Below are 22304 nucleotides of genomic sequence, written 5' to 3' on the forward strand. Positions count from 1 at the left end.
AGTGCCACCTGGGACCAGGAAATCTTGTAGACCATGACAGAAAATCACAAATGCTACTTATGTTGTCAACTAAAAGCTCCAAGCTGATTTTCCTGGTTTGAAGTCTTAGACATTTTGATTCTTTGCACTGCTTTAAATTATGAACGGACACTATCATTGGCTGAACTCAGTTTTGATTTCTGGCTTGTGCTCTTCCAACACAATATGTGTGTGTGTGTGTGTGTGTGTGTGTGTGTGTGTGTGTATTTTCTTCATTGACCATTTTATACATGTATGTTGCATTCTGGTTAAATTCTCTATAAAACCCAGCCATCTAGTTTCTGCAGAATCGCATTCACATGGTTTGTGGGAAAGGTCAATATGATGACCCATCTAGCAGAGGCCAGTGGGTACCAGCTTTGACCTTATGAGCTCAACTTCACTGTTGTTCCAAGTTGCAAGTACCTAGGAGTCCTCAGACTTCTTTGCCACAGGAGGGGAGGGGGACTGTATGACCCAGTGAAATGAGAAGGCTTCTGGGTAGGAACACAGGAAAGTAACTGTGTTCATGTTAAAAGTCTGAGCGAGGTAACCCAGACCCAGCAAAGTCAGATGGCACACATTCTCTCTCCTCTGTAATTCCTAGCTCAGAATGAGTAGGTGTGAGAGTAGAACTTGGAGTAACTGCGGATATCAGGAAAGTAAAAAGTGGGCCATGGAGAGAGGCTGTGGGTGGCCACGGGTGACAGAGCTCTACAGAGGGCAAGAGTAGAACACTGGTGCTGTGAAGGGGGAGATGGGAAAAACGGGTGGGCGAGACTTACCTGGGGATGAGGGGGGCACTAATTATGTTAGAAAAGCCATATGGAATAATATTATTCTATAATATATATTACATAAGTGTGAGTGTGTTTGGTGTGTGTGTGTGTGTGTGTGTGTGTGTGTGTGTGTGTGTGTGTGTATGTGTGTGTGTGCTAGTTGAAGTTATAGCACTTGAGTGTGGCAATGCTCCCTCCCAAACCATAGACTATCTAGCAAAACCCCAGTGCCTGGCATGGGAAATCTTCTGAGTTGCTGAGCAGAGGAGTCCAGGAAGATTCCCTCCAAACAAGATGGGCCATCGCTGTTGCCCTTGGTTGCCTTTCAGACAAAGAAGGTAAGACCCTATTGCTGATGACCACACACACTCTGAACATAGGACTTAGAGGGACTGAGCTGGGCCTGACCTGCAAGCCTTCTCTCTGAGGACTAGTTCTCATAGGAACACAAGGAGCTATGAAAGCTGCCAGCGGAGCAAAGCAACTAATAGTCTTATGTAGCTGTTGTGCCTGCGAACCACAGCAATGACCAGAATGCCAAGCTATTCTGAAAGAATCAATAGCGGCACTTATGTCCCACGTGTGGTCACAGCCACCTGGCTGGACTTAGAACTGTCAACTGGAGGGAATTCATGCCTAGTGTTATAAACACACAACTACTCATGACTGATGAGTCACTAAGCCTAGTCATTAAACCTCCTGCCACCCCTGTGCTGAGCCAGGATACTTTCTAAGCGCACTCTAAACACTCGCCCTTATAGCCACAGAGGAGCACAGCTTGTGCCCCAGTCAAGAAACTCCTTTCTGCAGCAGACGGAGACCCATCATGGAGAGCCTCAACTGGCCAGAATGCAGAGGACATCGGGGTGAGGGGTGCCCAGCCCCAGTCGACACATCGACATCTGCAGCACAACCCTACGGCTGAGGGTCAGGAAAAGAGGGCGCAGGAAGGCGGGAAAAGCCAGAGGACCAGGACATCTGCTGCAGGACAGCAACTTCTAAAAAGATCTTTAATAAGAGGACACAAAGTAGAGGGAAAAGAGAGGAGGGTGGGATCTCAGGGAGCTGGAGGAGGAATGAATACAACTAAATACATTGAAAGTTCGCTAAGAAGCAATAAGAACGTATTTATAAAAGGGGCAAAGCCATCCAACCTAGCTCTCACTTTCTTGTGGAATGACCATCATGTGACCATTGAGAGGAAATGAAGTAAGGATGGGCAAGAGAGAGCAAAAAGAACTCTGGACTTTTTGTGAGGTGAGATTTCTTGATGTACCCATGTCTGGACTTTTTATTATGTGAATAAAATGTTCCCCTGTCTAGTAAAGCTATACTAATTTTCTGTTACTCATTGCAACCAAGTTGCAAGTCTAATTGGTGCCTTTTGAAAGGAAATTTCTCAGTCATCACCAGAACATGCTAGAGTCATGCTGAAATCTCCACTGAGGTGGCAGAAAAATATCTATCAAAGCTCTAATTATGGGATCAAAGATGACTTATACTTATGATTAACTTTGAGCCCCAAATTGCATATGTCATCAAGTTTTACATGATTGTATATGTTTTGTTCTTAGATTTGTTTTTTTTAAATTTCATGTTTTAAAAATGTCTTCACAATAACCATACAGTAAACATATGTAAAAAAAAAAAAAAAAAAAAAAAAAGGTCTTTCCTGCCCCACCTTTGCTACCAATGCTGCTCCCTAGAAGGTGCTGTTAGTGGCTAGGCAATGTTCTTCCAGATATTTTCAATGCATGAGAAAGGAGCCATAGCTGTTGTAAAAGTTAGGATGTCGGATGCTGTTCTCTTGCAGTAAGCATCCCAGCTGAGATGAGTGACCTTCAGCATAAAGTGTAACAGTTGGATAGCTATCTGAAAATTTCCCAACACTTTTGAGACTCTGTCTTGAATTTGTGGGAGGGCCAGAGAGCACAGGGGATCAGATAACTGAATAACGGTTAAAGAACAGCTGGAGCTTCATGCTCGTCTTTTACACCTTGTACTCCCCTTTCTGGGTTGAATGTAAGCGTGAAATGTCCAGTGGAGGTGACTGGCCGGATGGTCCCTGTTTCCAGGTATTTCTAGCTGTGGGTAGTGGCCAGGGGGGTGGGTCATTGGGTCAGAAGAAGAACTCAAATGTTACTGACACTGTAGTAGTAGGGCTTGAACTCAGTGAGATAAGAGGATTCAAATGCATTTAAATTGCTTTGAGTCTTACATCCTATGGGTGCTGTAGTTTGAACTTAACAGGTGGCTGTGTCATTACAGAAATAGCTTTCAATGTTTAAGAATCCAACAACTTGAGTATTACACTGCAAATCCCACCTAGTCAAGAAGAGCCTTTCCTCATATTTTGTGTATATTTGGATCAATGTCATGAAAAGCCTTACCACTAGAAGACTGTTACCAGCTAGCTTGATAGTACTGAGCACGGGGATATGGGCAGATAGCCAAGCACCATCATATATTGGAGGGTGGTTTCCCATAAGAATGAGACAAGACAAATAAAATGGGAAAAACCCCCACAAACAACAAAACCCAGGAAATACAGTCCACTTAGGAAGAAGGAGTTATCATTATTGTCTTTGGTGAGATAACAGAAAACGTACATAGTAATGCTACAGAAAAAGAGCTGGAGCTGGGCTTGGTGGCTCTTGCTGGCAATCCCAGCCCTTGGGAGGCTGGTAGAGGAACATCACTGGTTTCATATGAGGTCTGACTACATAATGAAACTCTGTCTTACTATATGCATATAAAATAATAATATATAATATATGTTAGAAAAGAAACCTTCAGGGCTGGAGTTATAGTTAAACTTGTAAAACGTTTGCCTAGCATGTGTGAAGCACTAAATTCAATCCCAAGTGATGAAAACAACAACAACAATAACAACAACAAAAAGAGACACTCAGAAAACAGAGAGTTCATGTAAGATTTGTCATGATAGCAGGATGAAAGAGAAGAGCCAGAATGAAAAATTGAGGCAATCAACCTTGTAGCATGACAAAAACAAATGCAAAAGAAATAGAAGTAAATTAGATAGCTCTTTCAAAAGGCTCAATATTTATGTAAGAGAGCCCCCAGGAATGATAGAACAGAGAAAATGAATTGAATAAAATCAAAGACATAGTTCCAGAGGGTTGAAGAACCAAGTGACATTACAATCTACTGAATACCCAAGAGTGAAGATAAAATATCTACTTGTGAGAACATCATTGCAAAATTTAAAAATTCTGGAGGTAAGGAAAAAAGCCTATAAACTTTCAGCATGAAAAAAAAAAGCTTCAAAACTAAGGACCAAAAATGGTAATGACATAGAACTCTTTTTAATAACAATTCAATAAGCTAGAAGACAACTGATCAATGCCTTAGTACGAAGGCAATTATTTATGATCTAAGATTCCACATGCAGTTAAATATTTAATTATGTATGCTGCTAGTGAAGGCAAAATATTTTCCTACTATACATTTTCTGACACACAAGTCATTTTCCACCCTACTTTTCTCAAGAAGCCACTAGAAATCATGCTTCCCCTACAGGTAGGGAGTGACCCAAGAGAGAGAAAGAGATAACATGGGATAAGAGATCCAATATAGAGGAGAGGACAGAGACATCACAGAGGTGATGCAGTAAAGGGTCCAAGATGAGAGTGGGACAGGAAATACTTACAGAAAGGAGACTAATTTGTTTTTGTTTTTTAAAAAAGATTTTATTTATTATGTATACAGTGTTTGAAGGCCAGAAGACGGCATTAGATCACATTATAGATGGTTGTGAGCCACCATGTGTTTGCTGGGAATTGAACTCAGGACCTTTGGAAGAACAACAGAACAGTCAGTGCTCTTAACCTCTGAATTATCTCTCCAGCCCCCAGAAGACTAATTAGTAACAGGCCAGAGGCTACAACAGTGAGGCAGCTATCTGGTCTACCAGAGCTGGCCTGCTACTAATAACGGGGCCTTGGTGTTCTGCTCAACATCAACAATTTCGCAGAACATCAACTTCAGTCAGAGCCACTCTGTGGTTTTGATGGAACAAGATGAAAGCAATTGTGTTTGAATATAAACAAAAAATGAATATTGTCCCAGCCACAAAAATGCTATACATTCTCCACTTACAAGCCTCTCAACCAATTATAGCTTTCCTCCATCTAGTCCTCTCTTTTGATTACTAACCATGACTTGCTAGTACCATCAATCAAAATTTTCTTGCAGCATGCAAACTCATGACAGAGGTCCCTTCCCTTAAAACTGCCTTCCCAACACAGTACCACAAGGGCAAAGGCTGCAATGCCTTCTACTTAGACTTCAGTAGTTCGTGTTTCCTCATAATATGAAATAAACTGAACTCATTCAACTGTTGTTGTGCTTCTCTGGTTGTTAGTTAAAGGCATAATCCTTATTAGAAGCCATTATCTTCAAGAACTTTGATTTTCAACTGTTCTTTAGTTACCGAGGAAATGTGTGCAGTTGAAGGGAGTTCAGAGTTAAACTAGTGAGCACACGGAAGGCATGCCAATGCGACTCAGGATGCTCTCAGAACTGCACAATGTGTAAAGCCAACGATGCAGTTACTCTCTGACCTAGCTATGTAGAGACCTAACCTGTTCATAGCAGTATAACTACCAAGTTCTGAGGTATCAGAAATTACATGAGAATATATAGTACATGCAGGGGAAAAAATGTGACATGTATAGGGGCCTAAAAGAAGTCAAATACTTGTCTTTTACAGTAAAATTATAACATCAGTTGCCCAAGCTGATTCTACATCCAAATTAAATATTATTTATCTATGTTTCTTGTTTTCTCAGGGACCTACTAGAAGGTATGCTTTCCCCCAAACTGGCAGTTGGACTCTAAGCACGTTGCATAGTGTATGAAGATATTTCAAAAGGTTCCCCTGAAGCCATGTAGCATCGGATTAAGAAGATAACGAGCTTCTCCTTCCTCCGCTGGCGCACGCTGTGCATCAGACTTGGCCTCTCACAAGACTTTCAGAGTCAAGTAATTCCTGGCCAAGAAACAAAAGCAAAACTGTCCTATTCCTCAATGGATTCGGATGAAAACTGGTGATAAGATCAGGTACAACTCTAAGAGAAGACACTGGAGGAGAACGAAGCTGGAACTGTAAGGATTCACACAGTGCGAGACTGAGGCTTTATACTGAATCATGGCCATCAATCAATCCTACTAGATGGAGCTCAGCATTTTCAACTGGGGGACTTAGTCACGTCTAAATTGGAAGTGTGGCTTGCCCAGTTATAAAATGTAGACAGTTTCAAGCAAAAACAAAACAAACAAACAAACAAACAAAAAACAACTTGATTAGGGACAGGGGCTTCTTTCCCTCAAAGTGTGTTCAGAGTTTCAACTTAACATTCTTTTTTTTTTTTTTTAACTTAATGTTCTGCCATGCTGTGCTCTAGGTTAAAGAATACCTCATCATTAGCCGACCTTTCCATAAGAATCACTTGCAAAGTGCCATGAAAGCACATTTGGAGGAATTAGACTTACAAAAGTAAATGGAGAGCAGGTCTCCACAGGCTCTAGCACCATCTTGAAAAAGTGTTAGCTCCCACTGGGCTCTGCTTAGGAAAGAATGCCTCGAAAGGATAAGGACAGTGTAAACCCAACTAGTGAGCACCTACAGTGTGAGACAGGACAATGAACACCGACGAATCTAGAAGAAGAAATAACAGAAAGACAATTGAATATAAGGATATTGGACAAAGAAGCTGCTGTTGTATGACCAAAGTCCAAGTCTACCCATAATCGCATTAACTGGTAATACTGGTGCTAAACGCAAGGACGAAGAGGTGCTATCTTTTCTGGCCAGATTTTAAAAGTATGTGCTGTGCATGAGACACACATAAATAAGGACATAAAAATACATCCTTCCACAATTACCACAATCGGGGGAAAGAGCCAGAACGCATCACTCTGGTAGTAAAATGCCTTGAGCCTAAAATGGCATGCCACTTCTTCCCATAACCCACTGGCCTGAACTAGTTATGTGACTTCTTAAGAGCAAAGGACACAAGTAATGTAAACTTTCCATGAACCCAGGAGAAGAAAACCAGGCACAGGTTAGGTTCAGACATGTCTTCAAGAGTTGGGAATGGTTGTTTACTTCTGAGGTCATGAACAGCCACAAGATCCTGGACCATGACAATCCTGAAGAGAATGGTCTCATCTCAGAAACCTGATCTCATTTCCACCAAAGAATGCACCAGCATGGCCTGCAGTGTGAGGAAGGTGCCCTTTGAAGGACCTGCTTTCTTTCTGTAAGCATGAGGTCATTCAGAACAGCAGACACTGTCTGAAAGAAATGAAGACTCACAGGTAGCGGGGCAAACTCCTGGGAACAGACGTAGTCAGATGATACGCTATTACTTCAGGCATCCTCTGACTAGAGTCTACTTCTGGTGATGCACAAAACTAGCCAGGCAGCTTAACAGCTTAACATTGGGTCTCGGTTTCCTTTGCCTAGTTGACTAGATGACCAACTGACCACAGACATTTATGTAATCAGATCTGCTCCTTAACTGCCATATCTGACTCTGTAAGCCCATATAACTGGCTTAGCCCTATGTATGTGTATGTGTGTGTGTGTGTGTGTGTGTGTGTGTGTGTGTGTGTGTGTGTGTGTGTTGTATATGTATGTATGTATGCATGCATAACACACACACACACAGATTAAAAATTGAAAGGTGGATTTTCATACTCACCTTGAGTAGAAGCCTTTGATTCATTGCTTGTGACTGAGTAAGCACCTTCAAGGACACTTTCAGGATCATCTCCATCTTCTTCAGACTCAGAAAATCTACTATAGACTATATACTGCATACTATACACACACTATATATATATTGTATACTGAAGAGCCCAGAGTTTAGGCCTTTCCCAAAGTGGCTGGTCCCAATTACTTCAATCAAAACAAAGTATTTGACTAGTCGGGCTAGAAAAAAGGGGTGGAAAATACTACAGGGCAACCAGCAGTCTAACAGGACCATGCATCCTCAAATTACCACTCCAATGTCACTCTCTTCTTCTTTTTCTGTTGAAGGCAAAAGCACTTTTATCTTGAAAGAGAGCCCTGAGCTTAAAAACTGAGACTTTCCTACCCACCTCAAGTAGCAGCCTTTGATTCAGGGCTTGGGCCTGAGTGAGCGCATCCAAGGATACTTTCAGGAGCAGCTCGGTCTTCCTCAGATTCCGAACATCTCGTTCCTTCTCTCTTTGCTTACGAGAAAGCTCGTCATGGAAGTTCTGCTTGTCCATGAGGCAGTTTCGTAGGTTGAGTTCCAGGATCCCTCTGTTCAGGTCAAGGGCAGAGATGGATGTGACTTGTCTTACACCATTTTCTAAGCTTATCCAGGACATGCTCAAGTATGCACACAGAACTTTCCTCACATATCACAGCCATAAATCACAGGTGACGCCCAGCATAGCCAGTTTTGTGTGTTGGTATCATTTAAAAGGATAAGCTTACAAAGTCCCCAAATGTAACGATAGGCTAGGGAGACACGGGTCTCAAGTTTCCTTGAAATTTTACTTAAATGTAAGAAGTAGGGCCGGGAGTAAAGGTCAGTGGTAGAGCAATTGCCTGCCAGGGTGAAGGCCCGGGTTCAACCGCTAGCAGTTAAGAAAAGCAGGGCCTAGGAGATTCTACAGTTGGTAGGGTCTGGGCCCCCTGTATCCATGTAACAAGCTGTGAGCGGCAGAACCCACTTGGACTCTGAGTGCTAGGGAGGCTAAGACAGCCTGACCCTGGAGCTCACCATCCAACCAGTCAAGCCTAATCAGGCAGTCCAAGGTCCTAATGAGAGACTCCATCTCAAAAGACAAGGTGGATGCCACAGAGGTTGACCTCTGGTCTCTACACATTAGTGCATACATGTGCTTACGCTCACACACCCCTACACAACACACAAACTCAGAAGTAAAATGCTCCAGTATGGGATCACACTATGAAATCTCCCTCATCCAGAGAAAGTTCGGATCATATCAGAAATACCACTCATTGATTAGCAAATATTTGAATTACATAGCATATTTCAGCAATATAATTCACCATAAACTTACAGCAAATAATGGATTTTATTCTTAAATTTGGAACCATAGGAGCAAAATTATAATTAATGAATAGAAAAAAGTACTTCAAAATGCTTTGATTGTACATTTAGCTACTGGTAAAAAATCATTTAAAATCGTACAATTTGCTATTGAATCAGCATATAATCAATCAACAATGCTTTATATCTTCAAGACTTCATTGATTAAAATTTAGATAATAGAACATGCAGAAATATAAGCCAACCTTTCAGCTAGCAAGGAAGCTTCATTCTCTTTGGTTAATTCCAACAGCTTAAGGAGTTGGCTGTATTCTCGTTCTTTGACTTCCAGTAAGGCTCGCTTGCCCTCAACTTCCTTTATTACATCATCTTTCTCTTCCACCACAGCATTGACTTTGTTTTCAACCTTCTTTAAAGACTCATTTAGCTCTTGGACTTCATATTCTAAGATAATATTTTTCTTTTCCATCTCTCTGTAGGGAACACATATACAGAGACAAGAGGAAGAGTTACTTTGAGTTCATACTGTCTCTACCTATTATCAGGCAAAAATACACTAGCCATAAGCTTACTGAAGGTTAAAGATAAGACTGAGTTGGAGGTGAGGGGGTTAGCTTTCTCCATCATCCGGGAAGTGAGTCTCCATGAGAAGCTGTCTACATTGGGTTGGCCAATGGGCATGTCTGTGAGAGATTGTCTTATAAAATAAAATTGATGTGGGAAGGGACAGCCCAATGTGAGTGGCACCATTCCTTAGGCAGGGAGGTCCTAAGCTGTATAAGAAAGAAGAAATGGAGCTGAGCACATGCTCTCACTTCTCTCTGCTCTTGACTGTGGATGCATCATGGTTAGCTGTTGGGAACTTCTGCCTTGACTTCAACATGATGATGGACTGTGGAATCATAAGCAGAAATAAACTGCTCTCTTCCTTAATTCTCTTCTGCCACAGGATTTTATCACATTAAAAAAAGATGAAGAGCTGAAGAGGCAGGCTCTTGTGAGACCAGGCTATCCTGATTTACAAACCAAGTCCAGGTCAGCCAAGGCCACACAGAGAAACCCTGTCTAGAAAAAAACAAAACAAAACAAAAAGTCCCAGAATGCTCCTGGGCATTTGCCCGTTCTCTTTTCTCCTCAGACCCCAATCTGTCACCTATAGTTGCTGCTCCCATCCTGACTAGCTTCCTGGACCAGACCTGACTTTGATAACTTTGTGTCTGGATCATCATTTTCCATATTCCTTTAAGAGCAGTTTCTAGAGTGATCCTATTAGTTATCTGGGATATTTTATATGTACCAATTTTGTATTTTCTTTTTGATCATTGAAATCCTGAGAATTTATCAATGATCTTCACATCTAAATCTACTCTGAATGTCTGAGCGTAAATAGGTGCAAAGTGAGGAGTTGGTATCAGTTGGGCTGCTGGCTACTTGAACATCTTTTAGGACCATGAAATTTCAAGTTCAAATGGTTAATCCACAGCCTGACAAAGTTGCTGCAGGTCCCCAGAGAAATATGATGTATAAGTTGGAACAGAATTAATGATTACTATTTCTGTATTACTTACTTTTAAAGAACCCAATACATAGAGTGCATATGGGACCAGGATCAGATATTTCCAAGGCTATAATTTCTAAATATTATACCATATGCACACATTATTTGGAAGAGGGTGGCTTGGGAGGGATTCGGATAAAAGCATTAAGTCATACATTTTTTTGCGTGTCATTTTTTCTATCTCCTTTGCAATTTGTACAGGAAGAGTTTGATGGTGGACCACGTCATCCTAGTAAAGAAATACAATCATGTTAAGTTATGTAGTCAATTAAGCAAGAAAGTTAAATGAGAAGGAAATTAAGTTTTGTAGAACTCTTACCATCCACCCTGTATACTTTATTTCCTCCAGTGTTCACACTGGCCTTACAAGGCTGTTGTAGTTGTTACTATTTCAAAAAGGAGATGACAGACTGGGACAACTGTGGGCACCCTATTAAGATCCTCCCTTTTTCCTGAGTTGGAGGAGATGGAAGGAGGCACGGGCGAGGCTATGGTGACCAGTGGCTAACTCATGTAACGACATAGTGCCTTGGCTTGGGAGAACAGCCTCTGTGGTTCAGTTCCAGCTCACAGGCTGTCTCTGGGGCAGACAGAGTAGAATTCTACAGTAGAAACAGTATCCAGACATCCTCTTCGCCAGCTCGACCCTTACTTCCCTGGGAGCCCTGGAAAGCTTCTCCCGCAAAAGGCCCTGAGGTGCTGCTTCTAGGGAGTCCTGCCTCAGACTATGACATGGAAAATGTTGCCTGCAGTTGCATGGCTCATAAACACAGGGCCAAGTCCAGAAGCTAAACCCGTGAGACCTCATGTTCAGCCAGCTGTATACTTTAACGGAAGATTCAGCTTAGGTGCTGCAACAGGGGTGATAAAAGAAACCCTTCTTATGTGAGGTGCTCGGTAGATTTTGAGATCTGGTCCCAAGCATGAGTACGGGAGTTAAACACAGTGGCATGCTTCTCCACAGGCTCTGGCTCCATCTTGGAGCAGATCCAGGCTTTACCAGGCTGGAGCTTCGGAGCCCCTTTTCAAGTCAAAAAGTTGCAAGTGCTAACTTAGGTACAAGCCCTTGGAAGAGATTCATGCACACAATGGGCCCGAAGCTGAACTCCATGGGGTTCTTGGCAAAAGGAATCTCTTCTTAGTTCCTGTATCCCCAGATAAGATGGGCACATGGTGAGCGGCTGAAATGGCAGAGGAAGCCCTAAGTGTTTCCTAAGCCAAATGAAGGTGGGGAGCTGTTCCCTAAATAACTCTAGGTTCGTTTGAGAATTATTACGTCTTTTTCTAAATAAAATTAATTTCAATTCATTATTCGCTAAAACATCAATATAGGCCCCTTGCCACTTTTACAGTAAAGGGAAGGATGGAATCAGGCATGCAAACGGATACAAAGTGGGTGAGCGTTCAGCTCCTTTCAAGGGATCCTGTGTGTTTGTGACACTCACTTCAAATGTTGGGGTCCAGTTTGTCAGGACCAGGCCTTCCAACGAGGACAGTGTTGTTGTCAACTTTCACATGTCTTTCCCTATCAAACACCCTCATCCCCTTTGTAAATTCCCAGAATTTAGGTCACATTTGACACAGTCCCTCATGACGCATGACCTTGCTCTTTTGGTCACATGCAAGTAGCTGACCCCTTGTGTTGTCACATCGACACAGGCACAGCGCGCACATATTCATGGACTGGCCACAGCATACCTTTAGGCCAACCTGATAGTCTCCCAATTCTTCTAGCTCCTTCTGCTCCTTTAGTAATTGCTTCTGCTTAGACACCGCGTCTTCCCGCAGGTTTTTGATTTCTAGCCTCTTCTGCATCACCTCCTTGCGCAGTTCTTCAGTGCTTTCTTTCAGGACTTTCATCTTCTTCTCCATTTCCTTGAAAAGTCACAAAAGTGACCCATTAGCTAGTCTGGGTGAACGCTTCCCTACTGAAGACAGTTCCACTCACCATGTTGATTGAACGTGTCTGAAGACTCAAAAGTGCTGCCCAGGAAGTTAAGGGAACTTACCGTGCTTGATACCTTCAGCCACAGCATGGCAATTCGACTCCATTAACTAAGCATGGGACAGTTTTGAAGAGCTTTTTAAAATCGAGGGCTTCATATTTTAAGTGTTTTCTGTGTTAGTTTTGATTTCATACTAAAAAGCACTGTGAAAATGTACATTCTGATCTCTTGTAATCTTGAGACTTGACGAAGTCAAACAGAAGTAATCTCTGCACATCTGCCTTGTGGTTCCGAGTCCTACAGAGCAGCTAACGTGTGGAGGCTTGCACTGGCACACAGTAGCACCCGCTAATACTGCCTCTGCACGTTTCTTCCTCAGTGTGCTCTGTTGGGCTGGCAGGGGACTATGCTTTCTCTACCTTTTCCTCCTCCTCCTTCTCTTCCTCCTCCTTCTTTTTTCAAGACAGGGTGTCTCTGTGTAGCCTTGGCTGTCCTAGACTAGCTTTGTAGACCAGGCTGGCCTTGAACTCACAGCAATCCGCCTGCTTCTACTGGGATTATAGGCCTACACCACCATGCCTGGTCTTTTCTTATCTGCAGTGGGTTTGACTTACAGAGAAAAGCCTTCTTATACTCAGAATGGCTATGGGCTGATAAGGACCAAATGGATAGATTAGCCTGCTCTGAATTTTCTTTGATATTCCCACCTACTGCAGGAAAAAAAGTAAGGTAAGTTACCTAAGTCTATAATTAAAATTCAAATTGACCCCCACTATGTGTGAGTGTGTGTTTGAGTGTGAGTGTGTGAGTGTATGAGTGTGTGAGTGGGTGTGTGAGTGTGTGAGTGAGTGTGTGAGTGTGTGTATGTGAGTGTGTGTTTGAGTGTGACTGTGTGTGTATGAGTGTGTGAGTGAGTGTGTGAGCGTGTATGTGTGAGTGTGTGTGTGAGTGTGTGTGTGTGTGTGTGTTTGAGTGTGAGTGTGTGAGTGAGTGTGTGAGTGAGTATGTGAGTGTGTGTGTGAGTGTGTGTTTGAGTGTGAGTGTGTGAGTGAGTATGTGAGTGTGTGAGGATGTGAGTGAGTGTGTGAGTGTGTGTGTGTTTGAGTGTGAGTGTGTGAATGTATGAGTGTATGAGTGTGTGAGTGTGTGAGTGAGTGTGTGAGTGTGTGTGTGAGTGTGTGTGTGTGTGTGTGTGTGTGTGTGTGTGTGTGTTAGAGTTGGCTGTGGCAGGAAGGTCCTGGTAGCAGGAGCTGAGGTGGCTACTCATCCCTGAGCATGGGCATAGAATGATGAATGCTAGGGCTTGACCAGCACTCTCCTTCTTACTCGGCATAGCACCCCAGCCCTGGGACTGACAGTACCCACAGTTACGGTGGGTCTTCCCAGCTCCTTAATTATTCCACTCTAGATGTCACTCCCAGTTGTGCCCAGAGACCAATCTCGCCTAGATAATCCCCCCAAAGAATGATCTTGTCAGGGTTACAGGCAACAGGAACCATCACAGATGTGCTTGTATAGAATTGGCACCATCTTCCTAGAGGCCCAGCAGGCTTGTGAGCCACCGTGGAATCAAGCCATTGACAACATATTGTGAAAACACCATCCTGAAGGTAGAGGCACTGTTTCCTGTGGTACGCCTCAAACCTTCGACCATAAATTCCCCCCAGTCCCCAGGGCCTGCCTGCCTGCCTGCCTTGTCACTACCTTCTATAGACATGTCCACTGATGTGACTAACAGAACATTCCCAACAATTCCTTAGATGGAAGCTTTCAAAGTTCTTTCGTATTGTGATTTGCGTGTCTTCAGGTTGGAAACCCTTCCGCTGTCGTGTGATCAACTAGGGACATGACCTTAGATGAACTAACGTGCCACTGTAGCTTACCCTGCTCCAGTTAAGCCAGCTCAGACCAAAAGAACACAGGATGGTAGGAGAGATGATCATTATTCTAGGCCACCAACTTTTGCGGTGGCTTCTTATACAGGAATAAGGAAGTGATTGTGCCAGTTTGAATGAGAGTAGCCTCCACAGGCACATGGATCTGACTGCTTCCTCCCTAGTTAGTGGGACTGTGTGGGAAGGATTGGGAGATGTAACTTGTTGGATGAGGTGTATTCCTGGGCGTGGGCTTTGATGCTTTAAAAGCCCATACCATTCCCAGTTAACATACACTCTCTCTCTGTCTCTCTATGCCTTGCATTTCTGGATCCATGTAAGCTCTCAGCACTGCTCCCGTGCCACCCCTGCCTGCCTTCCGCCATCATAGGAGGCATCTGCTATCCTGTGTAACTGTGAGCTCCAACTTAAATGTTTTCTTTTCTATGTTGCCTTGGTCATGGTATGACAGTGATGTCTCTTCCTTATGACCAAATTCTGAGGAGCTTAGGAAGCTTTGAATTTTCAAAAAAAAAATTTTTTTTTTAAAGATTTATTTATTTATTTATTACTTATACAATATCCTGCTTGCATGTATGCCAGCAGGCCAGCAGAGGGCACCAGATCTCATTACAGATGGTCGTTAGCCACCACGAGGTTGCTGAGAATTGAACTCAGGACCTCTGGAAGAGCAGACAGTGCTCTTAACTTCTGAGCCATCTCTCCAGCTCCTAGAAAAGATGTTTTTAAGTGAAAACCACAGAAGAATATTTTCTTCTAGAAACAAAGCAGATACTGTCTGACTAAGCACAGCCTAACACAGATGTCAACACTGAAAGCCTAACCTGCCTCGTGTGTACTTACTCAGGAGTATGTAGATCTTCCTTTTTGCCTCTGCAATGATTGTGGATTTTTGGTGTTTCGAATGCTTCAGGGTGTGGTGTTATTTTCAAAAGACTGTTTGAATACAGCTGCATTTAATAAACTCTAATACTTACCCCTGGCTTAGGTATCTTCTCAAATTCCTTTAATATGAGACTCTTTTCTTCCGTTAAGCTGCCAAAAGAAAATATGTTTGACAAAAAAAGTACAAAAGCGTAGGCTCTTTCTGTACCAGTGCCTTTCTATGTTCTCTCTCAGCACCATTCCCAGGCTTGTCTGCTCCTATCTTCCTGTCCTCTCTCATCGGCCTACCTAGGTGCCTCCTCCTGCCCAGCACCCCGGCTGGCAGCACATGGACATACCTACCACAGCAGCTCTCTGGGCACGTTACGTGTAACTGTCCCGGAGCACGCATCCCTTCCAGGAAGGCTCTAGACTTTTCCCTCTCCACATGTTTCTGCCGTAAATTACTCTCAGGGCCTCCCAAAGGATCTTCCTTGCCTGCCTCCACCCTTGCCCCTGAGAGCCAGCCTTCCTTCTGTGCAATGATTTTTAGCAACATGCAGATGATCCCATCACTTTCCTGCTCAGCAACATCCAGTCAAAGCTGGACCAAGTTGAAATGCTGTGTCATCTGCCTCTCCAGGTTCGAGGCTTGCCACTTTCAGCTCTGGCCTAGTTGGTCTCCTTCCTAAACCGGTTCCAGCCTCAGGCTCTCTGGCCTGCCTGATGCCTCTACCTGGTTTTCTGTGGATCATCCCACTAACACAGTGCCAAGCTTCCCCACCAGTCCTGTTTTACCCTTCTGTAGAGCGCTCCTTGCTGCCTGGTACTTTGTTGTGTGTTATCTCCACAAAGACAGAGACTTGGCACCATTTTCACTTCGCCACCATTGCTGGCAGATAGTCGGCCCTCGGTAATTAGTGGCAGGAACACACTGGATGACTGGAGTGGGTCTAATTCCTATTTTCATTATTTGGATATATAATTTATATACTAACTGAGGACTAAAAAGGTACAGATAGAAGTCTAGCTGCCCTTGGAATGACCCACTGTGCCACATTGTTTCCTCATGGGAACCATGAAGGGATTTGAGTCTTGACTCGGAATCATGAAGACGCTGCAGATGTTCGCAGCTGAGCAGAAGGCCCATGCCAAGAGCTCCCAGGTCCAGGTTTTATAGGACATCTGTGTTCCTCAGGGATGGTATTACAGAGGAGCACTGCAGAGAGAGTCATACACCATTGGAGCAGAGGAAATTTAGCAGAGATCCTTGGAACATAGACGCTCAAAGAAGGAAGGAAGTGTTTTAGGTCAAAGATAAGTTTAGACCAGGAAACAAGTTTAAATGACTGTTACATGGGGGTACTTAAGAACAGTCTCTTCACTACTGTCAATATTCCAAATTATTAAAAACTAAATATGAAGTCATGAGAAGAGTAGGCATGCTTGTCCATACTTCTACCTCATGATTACTCAGCCAAGTTCAGACTCTGCCTTTAGCCCCCATGACAAACAATTTTGTATCTGTCATATCCTTTCCCATTCCTGAATACACGGGCAGATGGCATTTTATAGCTTCCCGTGCATTGAGACAATGGAAGGTGAATGTTACTTGTCTTTCTAGCCACACTGAATGAAAGCCACTTGGCAAGCACACGGGATGGGGGTTGTGTGGACTACGTCAGAACACAGAAACACATGAGGGCTTCTCTATAACCCTGGCTGTCCTGGAACTTTCTACAGAATCCAGGCTGGCCTTGAACTCATAGAGATGCACATGCCTCTGCCTCTTGAGTGCTGGGATTAAAGATATGTGTCACTGCACTGGGTCAGAAATACACTTTCAGGCGACTTAATAGCCACAGTAAAACTTGTTTACCATTGCTGCATGGGGTCACTAGAGCCTGACCTTTTTTTTAAAATTCCCCTTTCTGTTTCCACATTTCCAGTGAAAAGCAACAACTTCCATGTCAGTAAGTCCAGCCTGGAATTTCCTTGGAATGCCGAGTTTTCACTTCTTCTTAGACGAATCCAGACTTTTCCAATTAAAGTCCATTTGCTCCTCTCTGATGCCTCATGTTTTCTGCCCCTTCTCGTCCAAGAGCACAAGCTTGGGAGTCACTTGTGAGCATCGCCACTTCTTTGCCTCTTTCACAGGGTTAGATAGAGCTTTTGCTGTTGTCTCATGGGATTCTAAGGCTCTGTTCACTTTTTATCTATTCTCTCTGTTTTTCAGACAGAATATTTTCACTTATCTCTTAGTCACTGACTTTTCTTTCTATCTTCTATGCATCCGTCTGTTGGTTGTTAAAATGTTTAGTTACTATATCTTTTCAGTTCTAAAATTCGCACACATATACCTTTGACTATATCTAAGAATATTTATTTTGGGGATTGCTCTTACAGTGCAAATCTGAATGAGCTGGAAACATACGTCATTTACAGATTTTTTTTTTTTATCTTGTGGCTTCTGAGGCTTCTATTTTTCCATTAGTCGCAGTGTTTCAAGTTGTTTGTTGGTGTATGCATGTAAAAGCTACTGGAAGGTCTTTGCCACACGAGTCAAGAGCCTCTGCCACACAGTGCTCATATCTGTTGTCTCTTCTCAGGCAAGCCGACGTTTGCCTGGTTCTTCATATGTGAAAACCCTTGAGTTGCCATGAGATGGGACTCAGGGTGTTACTCAGGGCCCATGAAAACAGTTGGTATTTTGGCTCTAGCAGACATGGTTTGGCTCAGGTCAGAGGATCCAGCCAACCTTCTGGCACCCATAGCTTTAAGATTGGCTTAATCTTCAGCACCTTTGCATTGCTGTTTGGAGCTGTCCTGTTAGGACCTGGAGGACTGACCACTTAGCTAGTCTTCCAAGTTTTTGACAAGCTGTGTGGGATCAGATCTACACATGCGCAGCTCAAGAGTGAGCCAGGAAGTTCATAAGCAACTTGGTGGATTTACGATCACAAGTTCTTTCTCTGAACCCTCATCTGGACTTTCTGAATTCTGCAGTTCTCCCTGCTGCTCTTCAGAGTCTCCTTGCAGGGTTTTCTCAGAGTCTAATCAGCCTGGGAGAAGTAAAACATCCAAATCCAGTTGACTCTGACTTTCTATGTGAAAGACAGAAAAAAATGCCGACTTGTATTGCCTCAGAGGGGTTGGAGTAGACGGGGAAGCACTTGCAAAGCTCGCACTCCATGCCCATCAGACCCAGACACTGAAACCTGAACACTGAACTATACAAGGCGTCCCTGTCTCCAAACTCTACCATCACCTTGCCGCAGACCTATGCTTGTAGCTCCTCCCCCGTGGTACTTTGTGTCTGGTCAGCAAGAAAACACAGCCAGATTTAAAGTACCTAGAGTGGGGTATGGACAAAAGAATTCTTGGATTACCAAGATCAGTGTTTAAAACAACTTTAATTAATAGATTAGTAATACTAATCAATAAATAACAAGATACAAGACTAGATGGATAATGCCAGCAGAGAATTGGAAGGTCTAGGAAAAAAAAAATAAAAGGAAGTGCTGGTGACCAAGAACACTGTAACAAAAACAAAGAATGCCTATCACGAGAGAGCGGCGGAAACACCATGGCTGAACAGGAAGCACAGAGGTGGAGATACCTCAATAGAAAGAAACCTCTAAGAGTCAAAAGCAAAAGGACTGAAAAACAGACTAAACCTACACACAGGACTCTGGGCCAACTACAGAAGGCATGATATATATGTAATGGGAATACCATAAAGAAAAGTGGGGGGGGGGTGGGAGAACCAAGAAATAGTCCAGGCCATAATGTCTGAAAATGTCCTTATTGTTAGACACCAAATTACAGACCCAGGAAGCTTGGAGAACCCATCAGGAACATAAACACCCCCAAACTATCAAACATAAATAACAGAAAAATGAAAGACAAGAGGAAAGTAAGATTATATAAAACTGGAGGAAAAGTATGTGGTATCTACAGAGAAGCAAGGGCCAGAACAATGTCCCACACCTTTTAAAAACTAGTCAGTTTAAAAACATCTCAGGAAACAGTGTCACAATCACGGCCACGGCCACAGCCACGGCCATGGAAACAGCCACAGCCACAGGTGTGTCGCCTAGGCAATTCTGAATCCAATAAAATTGACAATGAAGATTAATCATCACAAATGTTAACTGAGTCATATCAATGATCACCTTAAATGACAATGAAACACAGATTGTAAAAAACGTATTAAAAATTAGATCTTGGTATAGATTGTCTATAAGAAACTCACTTTTGCCTGGTGTGGTAGCGCACACCTTTAATCCCAGCCCTTGGGAGGTAGAGGCAGATGGATTGATGTGACTTCAAGGCCAGTCTGGTATACAAAGTGAGTCTAGAACAGCCAAGACTACACAGAGAAACCCTGTCTCAAAAAACAAAAACAAAAAAGAGAAAAAAAAAAAAAAGAAAAGAAAAAATAAACTCACTTTAAACATTCATTTTAAGTTGGACTTAAGATCTTTCCAAATTTACTCAGCCCAAACTCTACAACACAGAAGACTTAACTGTGTGATGAGGTTTGGAGGTGAATGAAATATTATGACCATGGTCATGGATGGAGTATTATGAGCACCGTGGATCTAGGCACAAGGGGGCCAAGGGCGCACATCTGCACATCAGATTTTATTTCTAGGAGATTTCATCTGCAACGATGTAGACTAGCGATAGTTTCATGACTCATGTCACACAGAGCCTAACACAAATTGGTTGTTCTGAGCACAGATTCAAGCTGAACTTTATAATTTTGAGTATTTACAACTTTGGGCTTCAAATTTTCCCCCTACATTGCTACTACAGTTTGGGCATGCTGCCACCAGGGGGTGGTCGCGTGCTGCCAGCCATTGCTGGCAACAGTGATGGCAAAGGCTTGTAGTCTTCTCCTTAAATAAATATAAAATGGCATTTTCTTTAAACTAACACAGAGTGTTTAATTTTCTAGGACTTTTAAAACTAATTTTATTTTTACTATGGAATTTACTTTTTAAGTAACATGGACCTTTATTTCATTTAATTCATTAAGCATTTCAGGTAAATGCTTCTATTATTTTCAAAGATCATAGCCTTAATGTCATGTACTATAGATGGTCATTTCATTCCTCTAAATATCCTTAGTAAAATTATATTAACTATGTATGCATGGTTGAGTTTATTTTATCTAAATTACTATAATGTTTTCCTAGTAACTAAACAGATCCTGCACTTACTAATTTCAAAGCTTTCTATTGGGAATCTTTATACACATTTCTATACTCCGCGGTCTTACTATGTTGTATAAGTGAAAAAAACAGGTAAGTCCTTTTCCCCAACTACAGTCATGGCTGTGACATGACAGGGACTACAGAGCTTTTTGGTGCCAAGTACCTCTGGAAAACGATCTGCTGAAAGACTCTCTCAGTTTTACAAATTCTAGTGACTTTCAGTTTTTTACATTTATAAATAATGTCACAGTGTTGAAAAATTACATTTAATTTGTTTTTCTCCTTTTAGATGGACAGCTAAACTGACCAGCTCACCCTCCTCTCATACCTCACCCCAGTTCTGCATAAATCCTTTATTTAAAAAGCTGACAGACTGGTAGCTCAAGGAATGGCCCCTATTTCCTAGAAGCCTTGAGTACACAGGAGTTCTGCTCGGTCCTCTTAATCTCCCACCTACGGGTCTATGCATTTCATCCTATGACCTGTGAGACAAGAACCCAAAGGCCGCTACCTCGTTAGAAGTTTGATGTGGCTGTGAGCTCCTGGTGCAAACTTCTGAGCCAAAAGAGGTTCTACCACTCTGGAAGACACCCCAGGATTCTGGTGTCACTTTCTTGCTAATGGGTTTGTTCCTTGGTTTCTATTTTGATGTCTTTATGGTCCCAAAGACAGAAAATGTGTACAGAGTCGATGTGAGCACAAGGCTTGTTAGATTATGTCGGAGTTAGCTTAAGAGATGCAATGTTCTTGCTGCCCAAATTTTAGGAATTACTGGGAAACAGGGAAACCTAAGAAGGTAAACATTGAGAGAATAGTAAAAAAACCTTAATCAGAGGCTTTTAGAAAAAAAACAACTTCCTCGGTTGCATATGTATTTAACTACTTATTTATCTATAATTACTCAGCTCACTTAAATATGTTGCACATTTTCTTCCTGAAGTTTCTTCCTGAAGTGTCTATTTGTCAAGAGATCACCAGTGAGTACGATCCCTAAACTAAGACTGTGTAATATGGATTTAATTATTAACTAATTAGATAATTTTACTGGCCATTAGCATCTATGGCAAAGCTTATTCTGTGTGAAAACAGAAGTTGTTGGTCCTGGTGGCACATGCTTTTAATTCCAGTACAAGGGAGGTAGGGGCAGAGGCAAGCAGGTCCCTGTGACTTGGAGGCCAGCCTGGTCTACACAGTGAGACCCTGTCTCAAAAAGTATAAAACAGAAGAGGAAAGAGACAGAGAAAGAAGAAGAAAAAGAGGAGAAGGAAGAGGAGAAATAAGAGGAGGAGGGGAGGGGCAGGGGGAGAGGAGGGGAAGAAGCCAACAGAGGCGGTGGCAACAGCGAACAGGAGAAGTCCAGCCAAATGAAAAGTAACTCAGTGTTGCTCTTGCCGGTCACCAGTGATTCAGAAGTTCCCAATGATGCTGGTCCAGAGGACGCTGGTGACTTGGGATTCTGTTATTTAGGCCCTGAATACAATGGGAATTAACTGTGCTGAGCTACAAATGTCATCTGTGTGCTCGGATGAATAGCTTTCTCTCACTGGCTTCGTTTATTTTTATCTGTGGGTGGAAATGCCTACTTTTTCCCTGGGAGTGTTGAGTGGGTTTCTTTCTGTGCCATGTAAGAGCACATGTGTGAGGCAGTGAAGTGCAGTTTGTGACATGTAAGAGCACATGTGTGAGGCAGTGAAGTACAGTCTGTGACATGTGAGAGCACGTGTGTGAGGCAATGAAGTGCAGTCTGTGACATGTGAGAGCACATGTGAGAGACAGTGAAGTGCAGTCTGTGACATGTGAGAGCACATGTGTGAGGCAGTGAAGTGCAGTCTGTGACATGGAAGAGCACATGTGTGAGGCAGTGAAGTGCAGTCTGTGACATGTGAGAGCACATGTGTGAGGCAGTGAAGTGCAGTCTGTGACATGGAAGAGCACATGTGTGAGGCA

The 22304-nt window shown here is 42.8% G+C and overlaps 1 protein-coding gene across 1 annotated transcript in view; it reads right to left on the reverse strand.

The window, feature by feature from the left end:
* Positions 1–22304, reverse strand: part of CCDC146 (coiled-coil domain containing 146) — a 123971-nt gene that overhangs the window by 20471 nt on the left and 81196 nt on the right. The window contains exons 5-9 of the mRNA XM_084787267.1: positions 15249–15306; positions 12129–12305; positions 10586–10659; positions 9118–9345; positions 7926–8112 (exon numbers count right to left, since the gene is read on the reverse strand). Of these exons, the coding sequence (XP_084643393.1) occupies positions 7926–8112; positions 9118–9345; positions 10586–10659; positions 12129–12305; positions 15249–15306 (724 nt within the window). The remainder of the gene's footprint in view (positions 1–7925; positions 8113–9117; positions 9346–10585; positions 10660–12128; positions 12306–15248; positions 15307–22304) is intronic.

The sequence above is a fragment of the Acomys minous genome (assembly GCF_964271855.1).
Source record: "Acomys minous genome assembly, chromosome: 6".
NCBI lineage: Eukaryota > Metazoa > Chordata > Mammalia > Rodentia > Muridae > Acomys > Acomys minous.